The sequence below is a fragment of the Panthera tigris genome, chromosome E1, assembly GCF_018350195.1.
Source record: "Panthera tigris isolate Pti1 chromosome E1, P.tigris_Pti1_mat1.1, whole genome shotgun sequence".
NCBI classification, from domain to species: Eukaryota; Metazoa; Chordata; class Mammalia; order Carnivora; family Felidae; genus Panthera; species Panthera tigris.
The window spans coordinates 22,805,132-22,825,339 of NC_056673.1; the positions used below are offsets into that span (position 1 = coordinate 22,805,132).

At 39.9% G+C, this 20,208-nt stretch overlaps 1 protein-coding gene across 5 annotated transcripts in view; it reads left to right on the plus strand.

Annotated features, from left to right (window-relative positions):
* The window catches only part of AP2B1 (adaptor related protein complex 2 subunit beta 1), a 132,637-nt gene that overhangs the window by 97,761 nt on the left and 14,668 nt on the right, over positions 1-20,208 (plus strand). For all 5 annotated transcript variants that reach the window (XM_042966994.1, XM_042966993.1, XM_007096047.3 and 2 more), the window contains one exon: positions 20,054-20,138. In XM_042966994.1, the coding sequence (XP_042822928.1) occupies positions 20,054-20,138 (85 nt within the window). The remainder of the gene's footprint in view (positions 1-20,053; positions 20,139-20,208) is intronic.

Consider the following 20,208-nt stretch of genomic DNA (forward strand, 5'->3'; position numbering starts at 1 on the left):
CGGGGATGAACTTGATTATCTTCCCAATTTTATTTCATTTATATATAACACAACTCCTCTCTCTTCCTTATATTAGGTTTGGTCATGGAATGTTCAGGTTTGAAACAACTATGGAGAAGAGTTTTATTTTTTATTTAAAAGAAAAACGCGTCAGAGCAGTGCCTGGCTGACTCAGTCAGTAGAACATGCAACTCTTGATCTTGGGGTCATGAGTTCAAGCTCCACATTGGTCATAGAGTTTATTTTGTTTTATTTTTTTTTTTAATTTTTTTTTTTAACGTTTATTTATTTTTGAGACAGAGAGAGACAGAGCATGAATGGGGGAGGGTCAGAGAGAGGGAGACACAGAATCTGAAACAGGCTCCAGGCTCCGAGCTGTCAGCACAGAGCCCGATGCGGGGCTCGAACTCACGGACCGCGAGATCATTACCTGAGCCGAAGTCGGCCACCCAACCGACTGAGTCACCCAGGTGCCCCTGGAGTTTAAACATAAAAACAGATTTTTAAAAAGTCCTACATTGACATAGGAAGTTATTCATTATTTTGCTCAACAAACATTTAGAAACTTTTTAAGATCTTATTTACAAACTTTTTTTCTTAAGACTTTTGTAGTGAATTTGTCATTTATATGAGAAAAAATTTCAGTAGAGATTTATATAGAGGTTATCTTGGAGCACACAACCAAAATATAGTTATCTGGATTTAAAGACACCCCCCCCCCATTAGCACATAACTATGCTAAGTAGCATCTTACAGAAGCTCAGAACTTTATCAGGTCTACAAGAGCCTCTCAATCTTGAAAATATTGAATTTTTTAGAATGCTTAAGTACTAGCTGAGAGTTTCATTCAGTTTTCATCTGTTTTGAATTTCTCTTTGAAATATAAGCCTTCTGGAGTTCAAGAAACATGAAGGCACAGTAGTAAGCTTGTAAGCTAAAGTGTGGCAGTGTTGAAGGGTTATTAATACAGATATAAGCCCTAGGTGTTGGGGATTTGTAAATGCCCACAAGGACAAGAGAGACAGTCTTGGGCCCACCAGAGATGGGGAACTCTAGCTGATCTCTGCACAGAGCTGATACCCTGGAAGGGGAACTCCCTCAGTGAAAGGGGACTGGGAAAAGTGTTTCCACTAAGGCAGGTGATGGAAAAGTATCTCTCTGACCAGCGTTCTGGGTGCCCTCTTATGACAAATCCATGGCCCAGTATTTTGCTATACATGGCGTAATATACGGGCGTGTAGTCCAAATATAAAAGCTATTTGGTGAAGTGTTCTCCAAACCAATAAATGAATGTAACATTGGCCCAGGACTGGTGAAACCCAGGGTACCTGGAACAAGCAAATACAAAGCAATCATTTTGCAAGAGCTTTAAACTTCAGGGCCATCAGGACTCCCACCTGAAAAGAAACTGTCTATTGACAATGAGTTCACAAATTGAACCATAAAAAGAGGGAAAGGTGTACTGTGAGAGACAGAAGTCACAACAAAGCAGAGGACAAGTATTCCTCTTCCACCAAGAGCTTGAAATGAATAGTCTGGATGAGACTAAAAATATAAAATATGTTGGAAATGATGAAAGAAAAATATCAGCCTTCCACTTCCCAGTCAGGACAGGTGAGATAGCATTGCTCAGTGTTTCTGGAAACACCAGTGTGAGACCTACTACTGAGACACCAGCAGCAGAATTACTTGGAGTTAAAACCCATGTTCTTCTGTAATTTAAATACCAGCGCACCAAGCCTGTTCGCAGGTTCACTACCTCAGTGCCACAGTTAGTTGATGCCTCTTTCTCAGCAAAGGGTATAATGATTCAGAGCAAAGATGAGTGAGTCATGATAGAACTTGGCTCAGACTAGAAGAACAAAACAAGACTTACTGTGCAGATGGAGCTGGCTGTTACTATGACGAGAGCAGTGTGTTAAGGGGCTTTTCCAGCACAGAATCCTGAAGTAAGGAACTAACCCAAATCTCCATCTGCTCCCTTTCCATTGAAACCTAACCTCCTGTTGGCCCATAGAGCCTCCAGCCTAATATTTGAGGACAGTCGGCAAGAATGCTTTACTTTAGGAGTAGGATAGGGAATTTGGGTCACAGAAACCAGGGCAAATTTTCTTCTCTTAGAACAAAAAGGAAACAATAAAGAAATGAATGTCAGTTTACTTTCCTATTTGTATTTCCATTTTTCATTCAGTGAAATGAACATCTGGAATAACGAACCCTCATAAGAGCAGTTGATTCTTAGTCCAAATCCCTCCCTCAAAAGTGTTGATTAGGACTTATAAGTATTTGTTTTTGCAAACCTGAAGTTATAAGAAGCAAATATTTAAAAAGCTTCCATCTAAGTAGAGTATAACAAAGCATCTCAGCTTTCTCTAGGAGAAAAGAAAAATTACATCTGTAGTCAAGTACTTATTGTTGGAGTTTTCTCCATGGTTGTCTTCCTTCATGGATGTCATAATTATCGCTGTTTTCTCATTAATGGGCATTTCCCAGTGGAGAAGATAAGTAAAAACTTAAAAGAGAAAAACTTTTTTCCCTATGAGCAGCTCTATTTAATGTCTGCTGGTGGGAGTTGAAAGTTATGGCTAGTTTTAAGGTGGGTGGGTTTCTGTAGATTTCAGCTTCCATTCTGCCCTTGTCCCAGTATAAACAAAAAGAATCCAGTATTAACTCCAACAAATTTAGATCATGAAGATCTAGGATAAAGCCAGATAAAAATTGATCGACATTTAAACATTATATTTGCATAAGTGTTTAAATTCAAGAACTCATGTAGGAAAATTAGTACTTTTCTACACTTTAGACTATAAAATCAGAAAGAAAAAACGTTTGGGGTTGGAGGAAACAAAATTTTGAATGCAGTGTGGGTTTAACTATTTTGGCTGATTTGATATCAATATATAGGACAAATAAACCCAGCTGCCAGAACTTAATGTAGCACTTAGTACAAAAACTTTTCATTGTAATGCTCATCAGACTACTTACTTACAGCCTGTCTGAAACACTATTGAAAGGTTGAAAAGACACTGTTACTGTTCCCTCCTAAAATATAAAATAGATTATACCTTAGAGACAAGAATTAAATACCTAGTAGAGGTGTGAGCCTAGAAAATGTCTCCTACTGCACTGATGTTGTTAAAACCTTCATGAATCCAACTTATAAGTATTACACAAAGTAAAGTTTAGCTTGCCTCTGCTGGGATTCTTTTGAGTTTATTTATATCATACAATTATATTCTTTGAAAAAGAGACTTGGGGCGCGTGGGTGGCTCAGTCGGTTGGGCGTCCGACTTCGGCTCTGGTCATGATCTCACGGTCTGTGAGTTCAAGCCCCGCATCGGGCTCTGTGCTGACAGCTCAGAGCCTGGAGCCTGTTTCCAGTCCTGTGTCTCCCTCTCTCTCTGCCCCTCCCCCACTCTCACTTTGTCTCACTCTCTCAAAAATAAATAAATATATAAAAAAAATTAAAAAAAAAAAAGAGAGACTTGATTCCCTCTATTTAAATGAAACCAAAACACTAGCAAATGTCTAAATGAATTATTTCTAAATGAGTCTTCTCTGACATCCTTGACCTTCATTTCATCTGTGTTAGTTGCTTAGAAACATTTTCCCAATATACTTCTTCAAACTTGACACCTGGCAGGCTACTGCTTCAAGTCAGTGTCTGCAAAAAGACAATAGACTTGCAGCGTCACATGTATTCATTCTGGTCTTTGCACAGATGCTGCAGAGTTCTCACAGCTGCTTGGCTTCCCTTCCCACTGGGCTATAAACTCTTATGGGATCATTGGTAGCACCATTCTTTCAAGTTTTAATTTTGTCAGGGTTATAAAAACAGTTTAAAGAGTCAACTGGTTCTATAGTTAATTAAGAAAAACCCAGTCTCCAGCCTTCTCGCCCCGACATGACCCCCAATTTCTCTTTCCACAGAGTCCATCCCTCTCGCCTCTTTCAGTTGATACCTTTTGCATTTACTTCTGTATGTCTGAATAACATGCTTCTATTGTGACTTCTGAATTTTTCCGTTTTAGGTGTTCCTGTACATCTTTCCCCACTCACTGACATTATCTTCATGCCAATTTCCTCTCCTTCTATTTTCCCTCCTATTCTGCTAGCTCAGAATTTGCTTTAATCAGAGCCCAGTGTTTACATTATTATTGCTGTACTTCAGAGCAGAGCTATAAAGGATAATTATTTTTTTCTCCATAAAACTTTTTATAAGTAGTTAGTTGCATGCTTACATGTTAATACCTGTCTCTTCTTGTTTGCTTAATTTTTAAGTTTATGTATTTTGAGAGAGCCTGTGCATGAGCAGGGGAGGGGCAGAGAGAGAGGGGGAGAGAGAGAATCCCAAGTAGGCTCTGTGCAAAGCAGATCCCAGCGTGGGGCTTGATCCCACAAACCTTGAGATCATGACCTGAGCCAAAATCAGGAGTCAGATACTCAACTGACTGAGCCAACCAGGTGCCCCAGTTTTTTGTGTTTTTAACTATAATTCAGTCCCAACTTCCAATGAAGTCAGAGCCTTCAAACACAGTTTATCACTTTTCACTTTATTGAGGGTCCCCTCTGGAGTTTTCTGACTTGCTCCATTCTGGACTGGTTTTCTTTTATGTGTGAAACATGACTGTGATCCTGGGACCTCCCTTCATCACTATTCCACGGTTCATTGCCTTCACCTCTCTTCTATGTTGGGTCTCCTTACTGTATTTTTCTTTTCTTTGTTTACTCCCTCATTTTGATGGAAAACATCCTCCAGTATCTTCCGAGAATGGTACATGGAGAATAAAGGTTTTAAAGTTTCACGTGTTTTACGGTGTCTTTATACTTTTTGACAATTACTGTATAACATTCTAGGTTACAAATCACTTTCCTCCTAGTGTGATGCCATTCTAATTCTGCGCTGTTGTTTCTTATTGACAACTTGTATTATTCTTTATCGGTCATGTTCTGAAAGTTAACAGTGATGTGCCTGAAGAGGTATGAGTCCCTTTTCACCCATTGTACCAGGTACTCATTGGGCTTTTTCGAAGTGGAAACTTGAGGCCCAAATTCTGGGTGGTTTTTTGTTTGTTTGTTTGTTTGTTTTTTAACTTTTATAGATCTCCCATTATTTGCTTGCCATTTAGATGTTGACCCTTCAGGGAAAATCCCTGTTTTTCCCTCCTATTTTCCATCTCTTTCTCATTTTGCTTTACTTTCTAAAAACTTTTTATGGAAAATTGTTAACATTACAAAAGTAAACGGAATAGTGTAATGATATGTATGCCATACCTGTCATTCAGTAATTATCAATCCACGGTTAATATTGTTTCATCTATACCCCTATCCCCAGCCCTACTCCATATTATTTTGAGAAAATATCAACATAGCATTTCATTTGTAAATATTTCAGTATATAACTTTAAAAAAAAGAGTCTCTTTTTAAAAAATATAACCACAGTAACTTGTTCACATTAAAAAATTAACAAGAATTCCTTAACATCAAATACCCAGTGTTCAGGTTTCTAATTATCTCAGCACCTTAACCTTTTTGTTTTTCTCATTACTGTTTGTTTGAATCAGTAAAGTGCACATATTATGATGGCTTGATATCTCATAACTCTCTTTAATGTGTACTTATTTTGAGAGAGAGAGAGCAAACAGGGGAGGGGCAGAGAGTGAGGGAGACACAGAATCCGAAGCAGGCTCCAGGCTCTGAGCTGTCAGCACAGAGCCTGACACGGGGCTCAAACTTACAAGCCACGAGATCATGACTTGAGCCCAAGTTGGATGCTTAATCACCCAGTCCATCCCAAGCCACCCAGGCCCTCCTCTCATAACTCTCTTTAGCTACAGTGTTCAGTAAGGTAGCCACTAGCCACATGTGGCTTTTTAAATTGAAATAAAATTAAATAAAATAAAATTTTCATTTCCTCAGATGGATTAGCCACATTTCAAATGCACGTGTGGCTAGTGGTTACTAGGTTGGGCATTGCAAAAGCAGAACTTTCCCATCTTTGCAGAAAGTTTTCTTGGTCAGTGCTGATCTGTGGGTTCCCTCTCTTTTTTTTTTATCTTTGGTTTTCAGCAGTTTAACCATTACGTACCTAAATGTTTTCCTTATATTTATCTGGTTAGGGGTTAATTGATTGTCTTGGGTCTGTAAGTTGATTGTTTCTCCCAAATTTGCCATCATTTCTTCAAAGTTTTCCTGCCCCATTGTGTGTCTCCTCCCTCTGGCACTCCAGCTACACAAATGTTAGACCACTTAATATCGTCCCTCAGATCATTGAGGCTGTTCTTTTTATCATCTTTCTCTGTTCTTCAGATTAAATAATTCCTATTGATCTGTTTTCAAGTCTATTGACTCTTTCTTCTGTAGGCTACAATCTTCTATTACTTCATGCAGTATAATTTTCTTCTCAGATAACATACTTTTTAATTCTAGGATTTCCATTTGGTTCTTGGCTAAAATTCCCCATTTGTCCACTCAGAAGTACAACTGGAGAAGCCTGTTTCACACCATACCCTCCTTCATCCCATCTCTACCCTTTGGGGTAGAGGCCATCCCTTGGGCCTAAGGGTATGCTAACTGACCCTCAGCAAAAGTGATAGAAGTTCTCAAACAGGCCCTGGAAACAGTGTTGGGTCTGTCTGCCAGGAAATTCTGTGTGTTCTATCTGCGTATATCTCTTTGGTCCTGAGAATTCTTCTATCCATTGGTTGCAGGGAGGCCACAGGAGGATCAGAGTATGGCTTTCTAAACCAGGAGATCCAGGGCTGGACCACCAGTTTATTCATCACTGAGGGCAGCTGGAATCCTCTATGTCAGTACTTCCACATCTTTTTTCTTGGGCTGGCTTAATTCTTCCCGAAATTATCTTTGACTCTCTTGTCTAGAATATAAAGGCTTTCTGCCAGCATTCTGGAAGCTAAATTAGGAAAGATGGCTGAAGAGTCTCAGCATTCATTATGCATAAATTCGCTGAATTCATCACCCCTATTAAAGAATTAATCTTTAGTTTTTCGCAAGGGTTGAGGGCCTAAGGTAGCTTAGAATGGTGGTGGGGATCTCAGACTCCCAACAGCACCTTAAGTCTGTTTCTTTTAACACCGTCTATCCACAGTCCCCTCCATACATTTCTAGAGGTGTTGCCAGTCCTGAGCCTTTGAGAATTCTGTGGTGGTGTTGCTAATGCATGTATTTTACACTACCGAGATTTTATTGCTCCCCAGTCTTTATAATTTATACCTTTAATTTTTTTCTTTAATTATGACAGAATTTCTTCCAGGAGAAAGAAAATTTGTAATTTTCAGTCTGTTGTCTTTACCTGAAAGTCTGATAACACCTTTATAAAAATTCTTCTTTCTATAGTAGTTACAATTAGGAGCCTTGGAGGTAAACCTATATATGGTTTTTGTTATCAACCTATTGCTTTTAAACCCTACATAAGCATTGTTTGATAGCAGAATGAATACTAATTAGGGAAAATGTCTCTGGTTTTTTTTCTTTGAATGTCTCTTCTGAAACAACTTCTATTCATTTTACCCTTGGAGTGATTAGGGGAGAATGTGCTGAAGAGCCTAGCTCCAGAGAACACAATCTTACAGTCCTATTTATTCATATCTTTAAGATCTTTGTCAGCCAAAAGGGTTTTTTTTTGTTTTTTTGTTTTTTTTTTTTTTTTTTTTTGCGCCAGTGTATGGCCCTGAGAAAATTCTGTCCCTTGCTACTCCTACATTGCAGTTCCAGCCTGTGAGACAATCAGTTGCAGATGGTGCCTGTCCCTGATATTTCATGGCTTACATATGTCAGTTCACACTCAGAAAGCCCATAGCTGTAGCTATTGTACCAAAAAAACTGGTAAATGCTTCCAAATGGAAGACCTTTTCAGCAGCTTCCATCAAATGAAGCTAACCAGCTTGGCATTTGCTGATTTTTCTTGACTGTCGTGCAAGCCAAACAAGTTCAGTGTTAAAAAACTTCTTTGGTCTTCCAGGATCCACAATTGAGGACTCTGCACGCTGATTGCTTTTATGGGACTACATGCTGCTTGAATAGCTGTTGAGTCCTTGAAGTGGTGGATTTTATGGGAACTATAAGAGGTTCCAAGGCCGGACAGATAGATCCAATGCTGAAAATAACCTCTGTAGACAGGACGGAACCTGAAATGTTCCATTAACAATATGTAGGTCATGGAGTCTTGGTTATGAAAGATGAAAACATTTTACTACCAAAGAGAAGAGAAAATTACTTTCTGTGATTGCTGCTTCAAATTTTTTTTCTAATCTTTATTTATTTTTGAGAGAGAGAGACAGAGTGCGAGCGGGGGAGGAACAGAGAGAGAGGAAGACACAGAATCCGAAGCAGGCTCCAGGCTCTGAGCTGTCAGCACAGAGCCCAACACGGGTGTCAAACTCACAAACTGTGAGATCATGACCTGAGCCAAAGTCGGATGCTTAACTGACTGAGTCACCCAGGTGCCCCTTTGCTGCTTCAAATTTGATTCATTTTTCATGTCTCATCTGAGAAATTAGACTATCTTTCATACTAGATACTGCTTTTTTACTAGGTTATCCTTACTGAGAATACTCCTTATCCTTTTCATCAAGATAATCAAGACTCTACTAGGCAATATCTTTTGTCTTTCTAAAATAATCAGCACTCAACAACTGGCTTATGGGACTCTCTTTTAGGATATACTTATTAATAGCAACTGCCCTGCTTGAATAACCACCCATAAGCAGTAGCCAGGAATTCTGTACCCAGATAAGCAGAGGTGGTCCAAAGCATCATAAATCTGGCATCAGTGGCAGGACACAGTTGTTCCTGAAATTCAGAATTCAGTTCTGAAAACACCCAGGCTTGTGACCTAGTTCCTCATAAAGAAGGGTCTCTCAGATCAGATTACTCAAGTAGCTGAAGCCCATGCTGCAGATCTTCAGCAAAAAATGAATTTCATAACGTAGTTCTAAAGTGGTAATAAAAATGATTTGTGGGTTTTCATCTATTAAAATCCCAGCCATCTTTATATCACGATGGTAAGTTAGGAGTTGATGATGAAAAATGGAATCAATTTTGTGGCTTTGGTTTGATAAATAATTAGAAAGTAGATTTAACAATGTGATCTTTATGCAGTAGGGGACTTTGAATTCTGAGTAAAAAGTAGGCACCTCTTTCTAGTCCCTATGTTCTCATTATGGCTGATAATTTATGCAAAGCCATACAGTACGTTGTGGGTTGGAATTAAAGAGAGTTTATTCTGATTTTTCTGAGCTGGATTGAAGCCCACTCAAGAGCCATATCCTGCCCTCATTCATATTTACTCTCTTATATTTTGCCATAACATCATGTTCATTGAGATAAAAGAATTTGCTTTATTTACAATTTTTATGTAGGATTTAAGCATTGGCTTCATGGTATTGAGGTCCATATACCTTGAAAATAAAACTTCAAACTCTATTTCTGATGGAGTTTACCCTATATTAGCAGTAATGGTATCAACATCTACATGAATACTGGTAGTGATTTACTACCCTAGAATGGCCCATTCCATCTTAAGCTAGAAAGTTATTTATATTGACTAAAACATGTCTTCCTTTAAATTCTGTCTGTAGATCCTAGTTCTGCAGCTTGTGGTTTTATAGAACAAGTTTCTGTCTGAATCAAGGTTCATAGGGCCTGAAAATCTGTCAGTCTGAATTCATTTCCCTTTCAGTCCACTTCAGGAAAGCCTAAATTTATGGAAGGACATTTATTTGTGTGCACTGCAAGTAGATGCCAGTTTTCTTCTTCTAATTTTAAGTAGAAAAATTGGTTAGAAATAGAGACACTGGTGAATGTGCTTAGAATCAGTTACAGTTTGGAGACCAAGGGAAATAGTATTTAACCATTTTTGAAAAGTGTGTGAATAAATGGTGGTCCTTGGTTTGATAGCATTCCTTTCCAGAAGCCATTAAAGGAGTTGGAAGGCTGAAAGCACAAAACTTCTCAATTCCATAGCTCATGCTCTTCACAATAATTTCTGTCCTTCTATGTGTGACCTGTTTCCCCAGTAAAACTGCTCAGAGCCAGCATCTGTGCATGGCGGCCTGTCCATGTGTCCAGTCGTCTTGAAAACTATATGCCCTCCTTTTGTCCATGTTAAGATTAGATAATATACCGGGGCAGAACATATGCACACCTGTGAACCCCTTTGATTTCTGACTTGCTGCTAACTAATCTGAGACTGTATGTTTATTATCTAGAACCTAGTTTCATTCTAGATCAGTTTTACCCCAAGATTTAAAACTGAGTAATGTTCGGGGCTCCTGCGTGGCTCAATGAGTTGAGCATCCGACTTCAGCTCAGGTCATGATCTCACGATCCGTGGTTTAGAGCCCCACATGGGGCTCTGTGCTGACAGCTCAGAGCCTGGAGCCTGCTTTGAATTCTGTGTCTCCCTTTCTCTCTCTGCTCCTCCCCCACTCATTCTCTCTCTCTCTCTCTCTCTCAATAAAGTAGATAAACATTAACAAAAAAAATTTTTTTTAATGAGTAATGTTCGTTCATTCATTGAGGTCTGTGCATTTCCATTGGGTCTTCTGTCTTATGACATATCAGACTGGGGTGTGGAATATCTAATCACTTTAACTGGTGGTTTACTAGTCCTGTTTTCACCATTTTGTGATTCAGTACAGTATGTATTAAATGTATTTTTTAAATTGAACAGTAAGCCCTACATAGCAAGCAGTTCATGCTGTTACAGCAAATAGTATTCCGAGATGCAACAGCTACAACCAAGGTCACATAAGCTAGACCTAGCAAACAAAGGAGGGAGAGAGATGGGTGCCTTTAGGTTTAGAACCTATATAGATCTGGCAGAATGTTTAAGGTAAGACTTTAGGATTTGGGGAACTGTCAGGCAGGCTGAAAGGCCTGTGAGAATGTTGCTAGCTGTTTCTGGCAACTGAAACTGAATAGAGTCATTCTGTTGTAGGCTGCTGGAGGAAGAGAGAATTTGGGGTTTGTAATAGAGGTTTCTGGATAGTAACCAGATTGGTCAGTATAGTATGGCAGGTGAGTTCTGTGTTGGCAGAAAGAGATCACGTACACATTTGCTGTAAGTTTCTGATTTATTTTGCCTGACATCTAAAACTTCTTTAAAATAAGGAAGCTAGGGAACACCTGGGTGGTTCAGTCGGTTGAGTGTCCTGAATTCAACTCAGGTCATGATCTCATGGTTCGTCAGGTTCAAGCCCCGCATCAGTCTCTGCTGTCAGCATGGAGCCCTCTTTGGATCCTCTGTCCCCCTGTCTCTCTGTGCCTCCCTCCCCCCGCCTCAAAAATAAATAAGCTTTAAAAAAAAAAAAAAACAAGGAAGCTACCAGAGCTTCAGTGTATCTTAGCATTATTTTCCCTTATCCAGGTTCCTTGTGCACAGCTGCCCTCTCCAGTGACCTTCTCCATATAGGTGTGGTCCTATCAGAGTTTCAGTAGCGGCTTAATTTTTGCTATACCATTGCCCTGTTCTACTCAGGTATACATCGCCTGTCTGAAAGAACTTGTGTTGATATTTTTTTCTAAGCAGAAAAGCCAAAAGCCCAGCAGTTGTCTCTAGGGCCCTGTGTGATCTAGCCCTGCCTTTCCTCATTGACTGCGTCTGGGACACCTTTCAATTTTAATCAGAGGACTACAAGTACAAATTCATTTTCTTCCAAGTAGGCAAAGCAAACATTAGAAGCTATTGCTTCTTTACTCTGTTCATCAATATTTGAAAGGGCAAAATCACAGCACGTTAATGGACCCCAATTCCAAGGTTGGAGATAACTAGGAAAATAGAACGTATTTCTATTCAAATATTTGGAGAACGTTTTCTGTTGCTAACCTATGTCTGTGTGCCACTTTAAAATAAATTGCCACTACGCAGCTACTTATTAAACTGTTATCCTAATTGCCTAAGACTATTTTGGATAATATTTTCAGAGTAACTTTGGAGGCTCAAGGGTGCTCTGTAAGTGTCTTAGAGCCTCAGAGAAAACCAAAATCATTTGGATGCCTGGTAAGAATTAGAGCTGAGCAATTCCCTTTTTACTATAAGACTAGAAAGAAACCTGTCTTTTTCATAATTGTGATAGACACAAAGCTAGAAGGAGACAAATTTTAAGAGCGGAAAATGATTATCTTTTGCCAGTGGATATTCATTGTATCTCATTGCTCAATTCTTTGCGAGGTAACAATTTATTCAAATACTCAAAACAGTCTAGGGGTGGTTAGGGGTGGCTCAGTTGAGCATCGGACTCCTGAGTTTAGCTCAGGTCATGAACTCACGATCTATCCATACCACTTTACAATCTATCTATCTATCTTTCTTTCTTTCTTTCTTTCTTTCTTTCTTTCTTTCTTTCTCTTTCTTCTTCTTTTTTTTTTTTTTAAGTTGATTTTGAGGGGCAGAGAGAGGGAGGAAGAGAGAGAATCCCAAGCAGGCTGCACACCCAGTGTGAGCCTGACCCAGGCCTCAATCTCATGACCATGAGATTATGACCTGAGCCGAAATCAAGAGTCAGACACTCCACTGACAGAGCCACCCAGGCGCCCCACATGCCACTTTACAATCTTAACCTTCTCTTTGGTGTTCTAGAGATACTAAGTTGGCCTGCATTCTAATTCGTGGTATAAACTTTTTGGGAGTTTTTTTGAGATGGAAATTAAGCAGATCTCATGACAGGATGGAGACCATAGGAGGAGTCAGGGTCCTTTTGGTTTCTTTTCACCTCCTCTCAAAACGGCCTACTAAGAGAGCTTGGCTCTTAGGATCTCCTTGCCTTTCTAAAACCCAGTGATTATAATGCTCTTATAGTAGAGGGTTTACAGTTTAAGAGATCATCTGGGGGTCTGTTCAGAGCTTTCCTTTCCCTTCTAAGAGCTCTTTGGTCATGGAACCTTCAAATGCTGAAGTGCCATGTTGTTGCCCAGGAGTAAATTACAGACATGAAGCCACTGCTTATATCAGGAGGAGGGGAACCTGTCGAATTTTCTCTGTACAGAGTCCCACTGTCCACGCACTCTTAACAACGAGAAAATCCTATCTGTTTGAGAGTGAACAAGTCTGGCTTTTATCTACGATAGGCAGCAGGTTGGTACCGTTCGAGGGCTTCTCGGCTGCTGTGTAATCCCATCTGATTTGTTGGTGGAGTGAGAAAGAATATATAGAGATTCGAACAAGATTGGAATCTCAGTCTTGGAAGTAAACTAAAGATGCTGGTCAAGTTCAAATATGATTAGCATCAGAAGGAAAGTAAATTGACACTTTTGGTGGCAGGTTTCGTGATTACTTCTGCTCTGTTTTTAGCTGTAATTTCTTTTAAACTTTAAACTTCAGTTTCTCAGGATTCTCAACTTATTGGTCCACAGAATTTGAGATGGAAGACCATATTTCATACTACAGATGGTAGATATTTGGGGGGCATTGACCAGAGATGCAGAAGTACAGGTGGGAAGTCCAGCAGCTAGCAGATTGAGTCTCAGATGACATACATCACACAGTTGGAGTATGTGCCATTAAAAACCTGTCACTCAGAGCCATTCCCTCAGGATCTGTTGACTAGGTGGTGTGGCACTTAAAACACATCTGAATCATCATTCCTCAGAGAACTGGAGATGGTTGGCGTCACTGCCTGGTCCTAGCTTGGACCAGCCTGCAAATACTCTTTCCAAAATCTAAATGGAGAGGAGGAATGAAAGAAAAAAAAATATTCTTCAGAGACTTGGAAAGGTCACAAGTGACGTCAGGAAAGAGTAGATGATATACTCTTCAGAGGTGAGCTGTGTGCCACTTGCCTGGGTTTTTCTTGTGGCCCTGCCTCCTGCGGTTATCTCTGGTGAGAGGCTGCATTTACCAGAGTTCAGACTGAGTTCATCTCGTACCTTTTTATAGTACTTTTGAGTACACTGGAACGAGGTTAGAATATTAATTTAGCCTGCTTGTCTCCAGCTGTGCACCATAAAGAGGCTTCAGCTACCGCAGCAGGCTTCCTATACTATGGAAGGAAACTAATTGCTACTTACAGGCCGAAGCTGACAGGCTGCACTTTCCCCGGCAGCCACTGAAAGTAACTTTTGAAAATCATTATTATTATTAAACATTTATAGCCCTCTTTTGTGTTTTCCAACTGCCTCATAATCATTTCTTTTTGCTCCTCCTATTGATGTCCCTGAAAGGCAAGTTGATATTGTTATGGTCACACGCTGCACGTGACAGGGCAGAGGAACAGAAGATTCGGTAATCTGCTCTTTGGTGCCATCTGTGATCTGTTTTAGGCGTCCTCAGAGCAGCTTGAGGTATGCACTCTGTTCCTTTGTCCGTTGAATCCATTTCCTCACTGCTTGCTTTTTACATAGCGTGTGAGTATTCATGGCTTTTATACTTTTTTGGCTGACACTTACAGTAAGAAATACAGTTTCTCTACACACACACACACACACACACACACACACACACACACTGCATACGTAAAACCAAAACAGTTTTGGCAAACTGTTCATAAGATGCACTATCATATTTTCCGTCCTGTTTTATTTTTTATTTTAGATAAATTTTTATTTTGAGAGAGAAAGCCAGCGTGTGAGCGGAGGAGGGGCAGAGAGGAAGAGAGAGAGAGAATCGATCTCAAGCAGGCTCCATGCTCAGTGCAGAGGCTGACACGGGGCTCGATCTCACAGCTGTGAATCATGACCTGAGCTTAAATCAAGAGTCTAACATTTAACTGACTGAGCCATCCAGGCGCTGCTGTTTTATTATTTTATACAAGTTTCAACCCACTATCTTAATCTTAAGAAGCATCATTTGGTCATGATCCACAATTTTTAAACACACTGCTAGGAGGTACTTGAAGAATACACATGGGACATTTTCTGGAGCATCAGTTTTACTCAAAAGTAAAGGGAGAAAACCCATTTTCATATTAAAACATACAGATGCATTATGGAATAGTGTGGAACTTCAGAGAAATTTTGTTCTTATGATGGGCTACTTCATCATCTACCCCCAATCCTCACCCTTCCTTCTACTTCCACCCTGGTATATATGTCCATACTTTCCTCTTCTGTTAAGGGAAATACACTATAAAAAACTTGAGAAGTACTGTCCTTTTGGAAACTTTAGACCAAGTTTATATCTTGTCTAAACCTAAATGGTTTTCAGGTACTTTGAGTAGTACATTTTACAGTTGGTATTCTTATTGAGTACTCACTCTGTACCAGTCACTGTTCTAGAAACTGAGAGCAGTTTTGTAAATAAGACAAAACCCCTCCTCTCATAGCATTTCCATTCTGCTGCAGGGCGGGGTATGTGTGGCACGGGGACAGGCAGTGAGTAAACCAACAAATAAGTAAAATAGTATGTCAGATGAAGGCATTGGAGAAAAATAAAGCAGAGATTGGGATAGGCAGTCCTGGGGTGGTGTAATTACACCTTGGTGGTGTAATTTTATAAATACATTGATCATGGAAGACCTACGTGGAAAGATAATATTTGATTAAAGCAAAGACCTAAAGGAGGCGGGAATAAGCCATGCAGATTTTTGGAGGAAGAGAATTCCAGACAGAAGATAGAGCAAATGCACAAAGCCATAAGATAGGAGAGTGCCTGTTCTGTGCCAGAGAAAACAGCAGGCCCCTGTGGCTGACATGGAGCTAGCAAGGAGAGAGTCACAGCACATAATATCAGAGAGGTAGTAGGCATCAGATTATAGGCATTCGTAACTTTGGTTTTTATCCTTAGTGAGATGGGAAGTCATTGGAGGTTTGAGCAGAGAGGTATTTATGAGCTGACCCACATTTTAAGAACTCTCTGGCTGCTGTGTTGAGAATAGACTGGGGTGTTACAGGGGGTGGAGGAGGCAGGTGCAGAAACAGGGAGACTGTTAGAAGGCTTTGTGGTATTTCTATTTACTGTTTAGGGATAGGGAGGGGAGATCAAGAAATTGGTTTTAGACATGTTCAGTTTGAGATAATTAGTTATCCAAGTAAAGATACTAAGGCAGTTGGGATATATATGTTGTAACTGATTTCCCATACGCAAGCTAGGTATTGATATTAAAGCTCTTGGAAAGTAGTTCTTCAGCTTGTCAGGATTATGCCTTCCTATTCTGTATATGTTGGGATGGTGAATTTCAAAATAAGAAAGCTCTCTAAAGCAATCAGTATTATCCTCTTTAAGGTTCTATTTAAGAGTAGCTGCTATCCGGATTGGAACTGAGCTGGCTTCATACTGTGTTTTTCCCTTGATTCTTTTTGGCCTCAATGCCTAAAGAGTGATTGGCATGTCATCCTTGGAGAATCTAGTATTTGGGTTGTGATTTACTCCCTATATTATTCTTAGCATATAGATGTTCTTCTAGCTCAGTGATTTCAAACAAAAAGCTTTTATCTATCATCCACCTGTCCCTGCCTCACTGAGTACCAGTATACCTAACATAGATGTTAATGGGATTATGTTAGGCATACAGATGATAATAGAGGTAGAAAAAGTTGGGAAATGAATGTTTCATTCCATTTGCTCAACATCTTCCCCTTAATTTCATGCAACAAATATTTATTGAGCCGTGGGCATGTCAATGATAGAGCCCCTGCCCTCAAGGAGCTCATTATATTATGAGGGAGGCAGATGTAAACTGTTATGCTATGGTGGAAGTGTATGCACTGGGTGTGTGGAGAGGGATTAGAGTTTTCCTGAGAAATCTTAAACTTGAACTGAATCTTCAGATTAAATAGGTATTGGGACACCTGGGTGGCTCAGTTGGTTAAGCATCGGACTTTGCTCAGGTCATGATCTCACGGTTCTTGAGTTTGAGCCTTTAATCGGGTTAGTACAAGCCCCACTTCTCTTTCTCCCTCTCTGCCCCTCCCTCATTTGCACCCTCTCTCTCAAAACAACAACAACAACAACAACAAAAGATATTTTTCAGACAGCTGAAGCTTCAGGGGAATATATTAAGCAGGAAGAACAATATGTAAAAAGGCACAGAGCTATGAGTTTCAGTGTTTGGAGAACAAGAAGTAATTTTGATATGGTTGAAGTTAAGGAAATAGGCTGGAGAGGAGGTAGGCAGGGGTCAGATCCAAGAGAACCATATACTCTTGAATGGATGCAGTAGCCAAGAGTAAAACTGGGAGCTACCAAATACAGAGTCTGAAAAGCTAATGTAAGAGGGGAAGTGCCTCCTCCAGAGTGACCTGTGCTATGGATCCCATAAAGAGAGATTTTACTAAGGGCACAATAGCAAGAAGAATCATTAAGCTAACAGTTTGCTAATACGCCTTTTTTTTTTTTTTTTTTTTAATCTCTTCTGATCTCTTTTTAGCATAGCGGTAGTACTACATTTGAGCATGTGTAAGTTTTCACTTGAGTCTAGTATGGTTATCCTTTATATGAAAATTCTGAATAAAAAGGCAAAAAAGAGGATGAAAGAAGAGGGAATTTTTCTTTCACAGACACTTGTTAGCTTACTTACTGTAAGCCAGGCACCATTCTAAGTGCTTCATCAGTACTCACTATTCTCTTAACAATCCATGCATTCAGCACCATTATCTTCATCGGACAGGACACTGAGCTGAGTACTCCTTGCCCAAAGTCACAACAGCTAGTAAATGTGACAGAGTCAGAATTTGAAATCAGGTGGTCAGGTCTGGTTCCCAAGTCCACGTTCTGAACCACCACTGTGTCTGCTGCCTCTGATCTGGGTGTCCCAGCTTCTCAGAATTATTCTAGAGCAGAAGTCCCAGGATAGTATTCAGGGTGTCCTGAAATCCCTGAAATTGTATGTCAAAATGTTGCGTGTATGTTTTTCAGGAAGAGGGTCCGTGACTTTTATCTGTTGTCAAGGGGGTCCCCGAGGTAGAATGGTTTAGCACTACTGACCTAGAGGAGCTTTTCATGTCTTTTCCATTGTTAAAAGGCTCCAATTAGAAGGATTCCCTCAGAAGAATAAGATACTTGCAATCTTATTCAGACTCCTTAGGTGACACTGTTTGAAATTAATTGCTTCTCTGCTTGGTCTTCCTAGGAACTTTTTCCAAACTAGACCACACCAGGCTCCAGATTTAGATTGTTATTTACATAGGATGAAGCCTTGGCTTCTGTTTTGAAAAATCTCTCCAGATGATTCTAATATGTCTTTGGTTAAGAACCACTAATGTTATCCCCTGGAGGACAAAGATTATATTTTCTGTATTCTTCCTTCTATTTCAAATGCTTGGGATATAGTAAACACTAATAAAGGTTTGAATGAGTGGCACATTGTGAAATATGACTGCTTTATATTCAAAGATGATAGTAATGATAATCACTCACATTTCTCATAAGACTTTTCTATAACCCACACTAGCCCACCTCAGTTTTCCCTTCTAAATAAATACCATTTACAGAGCCCGGCACTACCTCAGGATCTTCTTGATGCCCTTATTTGAAGTAAGAGTTCTCTCATTGCTGAGTACCGGATGATTTAGAAAATACCTCTTTCCCAGCAGCCCACAACTGGTATAAATCTTTTCAAGTGGTACTCTAGTACATGTAAATGTCTGTGGTCCTCTTTCCTGAGGTTAGTTACTCTGCTTACATTTACTAGACTCTAGCTTTTTTAGAATCCTGCTGTCTCAGCATTTGGGGCATCAGATTATGTGATATAGGTCAGAAACTCCTAGGGGATTGGTAATTGAAAAGCACAAGTTACAAAGAAAGTAATTTGATGGGTTCTTCTGGGAGAGAGAGAAGAGAAAGACAGTGTCAAGTAGACATAACCAAATTATGGAGACGAAGTAAAGGTATTATTTACGCTGGGGGAGTTGAGTTGATGATAAACGTCAAAGAACTGGAAAAACTTGAAAAGAGGATATCTGTATCTCGTGGCCAAAGTTTTGATAAAGAGCTAGATACGCTGTTGAAGTTTGGACATTTGCCCCAAAGGGGTGAAGGAGGGGTGCTAGATAAGCCCCCCCCCTTTTTTTTTTTTACTTTATTTGTTTAGAGCAAAAGGAAAGAGAAATAGGCATGGTTACTGATTATAGGACTTACCCAGAGAACTGTTTTCCTGCCTTGCCAAGAGCATAGATGGGAAAGTTACTAGTGACTGAAACCAGTGGGAAGTGGTGGTTTAGAGCAGTTCTCCTCCTCCTCTCCCATCTTACAGTATGTGGTTTTTGTCATCTGCTGCAGTGGAACCTGCCTGTTTCTGAATATATACACCAATCAGTGTCACCCCTGAATAAAAGTACTTATTGTAGCTTTTTAGAAATATAAACAGCATGCTCTGAATTGAACAACAGGCTGTGGTAGAATTCACAGCCTCCCTAAATCAGGAGCTTGTATTGTGACAAGAAAACTCATTTCTTTGCTTGCTGTAAGTCTTTTCCTTTTTCTAGTCCTCAGATTTAGCAGTGTTTGACCAGCAAGCTTTTTCCAACCATAGGGCTTAAGAAAGAAGATTTTATAAAAGAAAAACTTTAAAACTTGTATCTAGAAAGGTGATGGGGGGTGGGTAGTGCTGTCTGGCACCAGTTACTTTGGAAAGAGGAAAAAGTAAAGGTTTGGAGTCAAATTTGCATTTGAGCCTGCTACGTCTGTGCACTAGCAGTGTGACCCTGGATGTTACTTAATCTTTTGGAACCTCAGTTCCTCATCTGTCAGATGTGAGCAGGGAGTGACACCTACTTTGGGATAATAACAATGAGGATTAGAAATAATATCATTAATAGTACTTAGTAAGTGGGAACAGAAGCTACTACTGTTAATAACCATGGAAACAAACAATAACTGAATAGTTTATTCTGGGTGCAGAACTTAACGCCTTCAATTTATCCCTCCAGGGCTCCTTCTGGAAAGAGGTAGAGTTGTGGGTTGTCCAGGGCTCTGACAGTGGAATGAGTAAGGGATGTGCTTTGCAGTGTATGGGCTGGTATGTCTTGATTTGGGAAGTCCTGCACTGTCTGTAAGAGGAAGGAAATAGAGTGATATATTTCTAGACACATACTGTTCCTTCCCTCCTACCTGGCTTCCTATGATGTCCTGATTTTCCCTCGATACTTTCTTGGCAGGTGGCTGTGAAAAACAATATTGATGTCTTCTACTTCAGCTGCCTCATCCCACTCAATGTGCTTTTTGTAGAAGATGGCAAAATGGGTAAGTACGTCCTCCTGTCCTTCTGCCAAATATACCTTTGCCCTTCCTCTGAATGTCAGAGTATACCCCA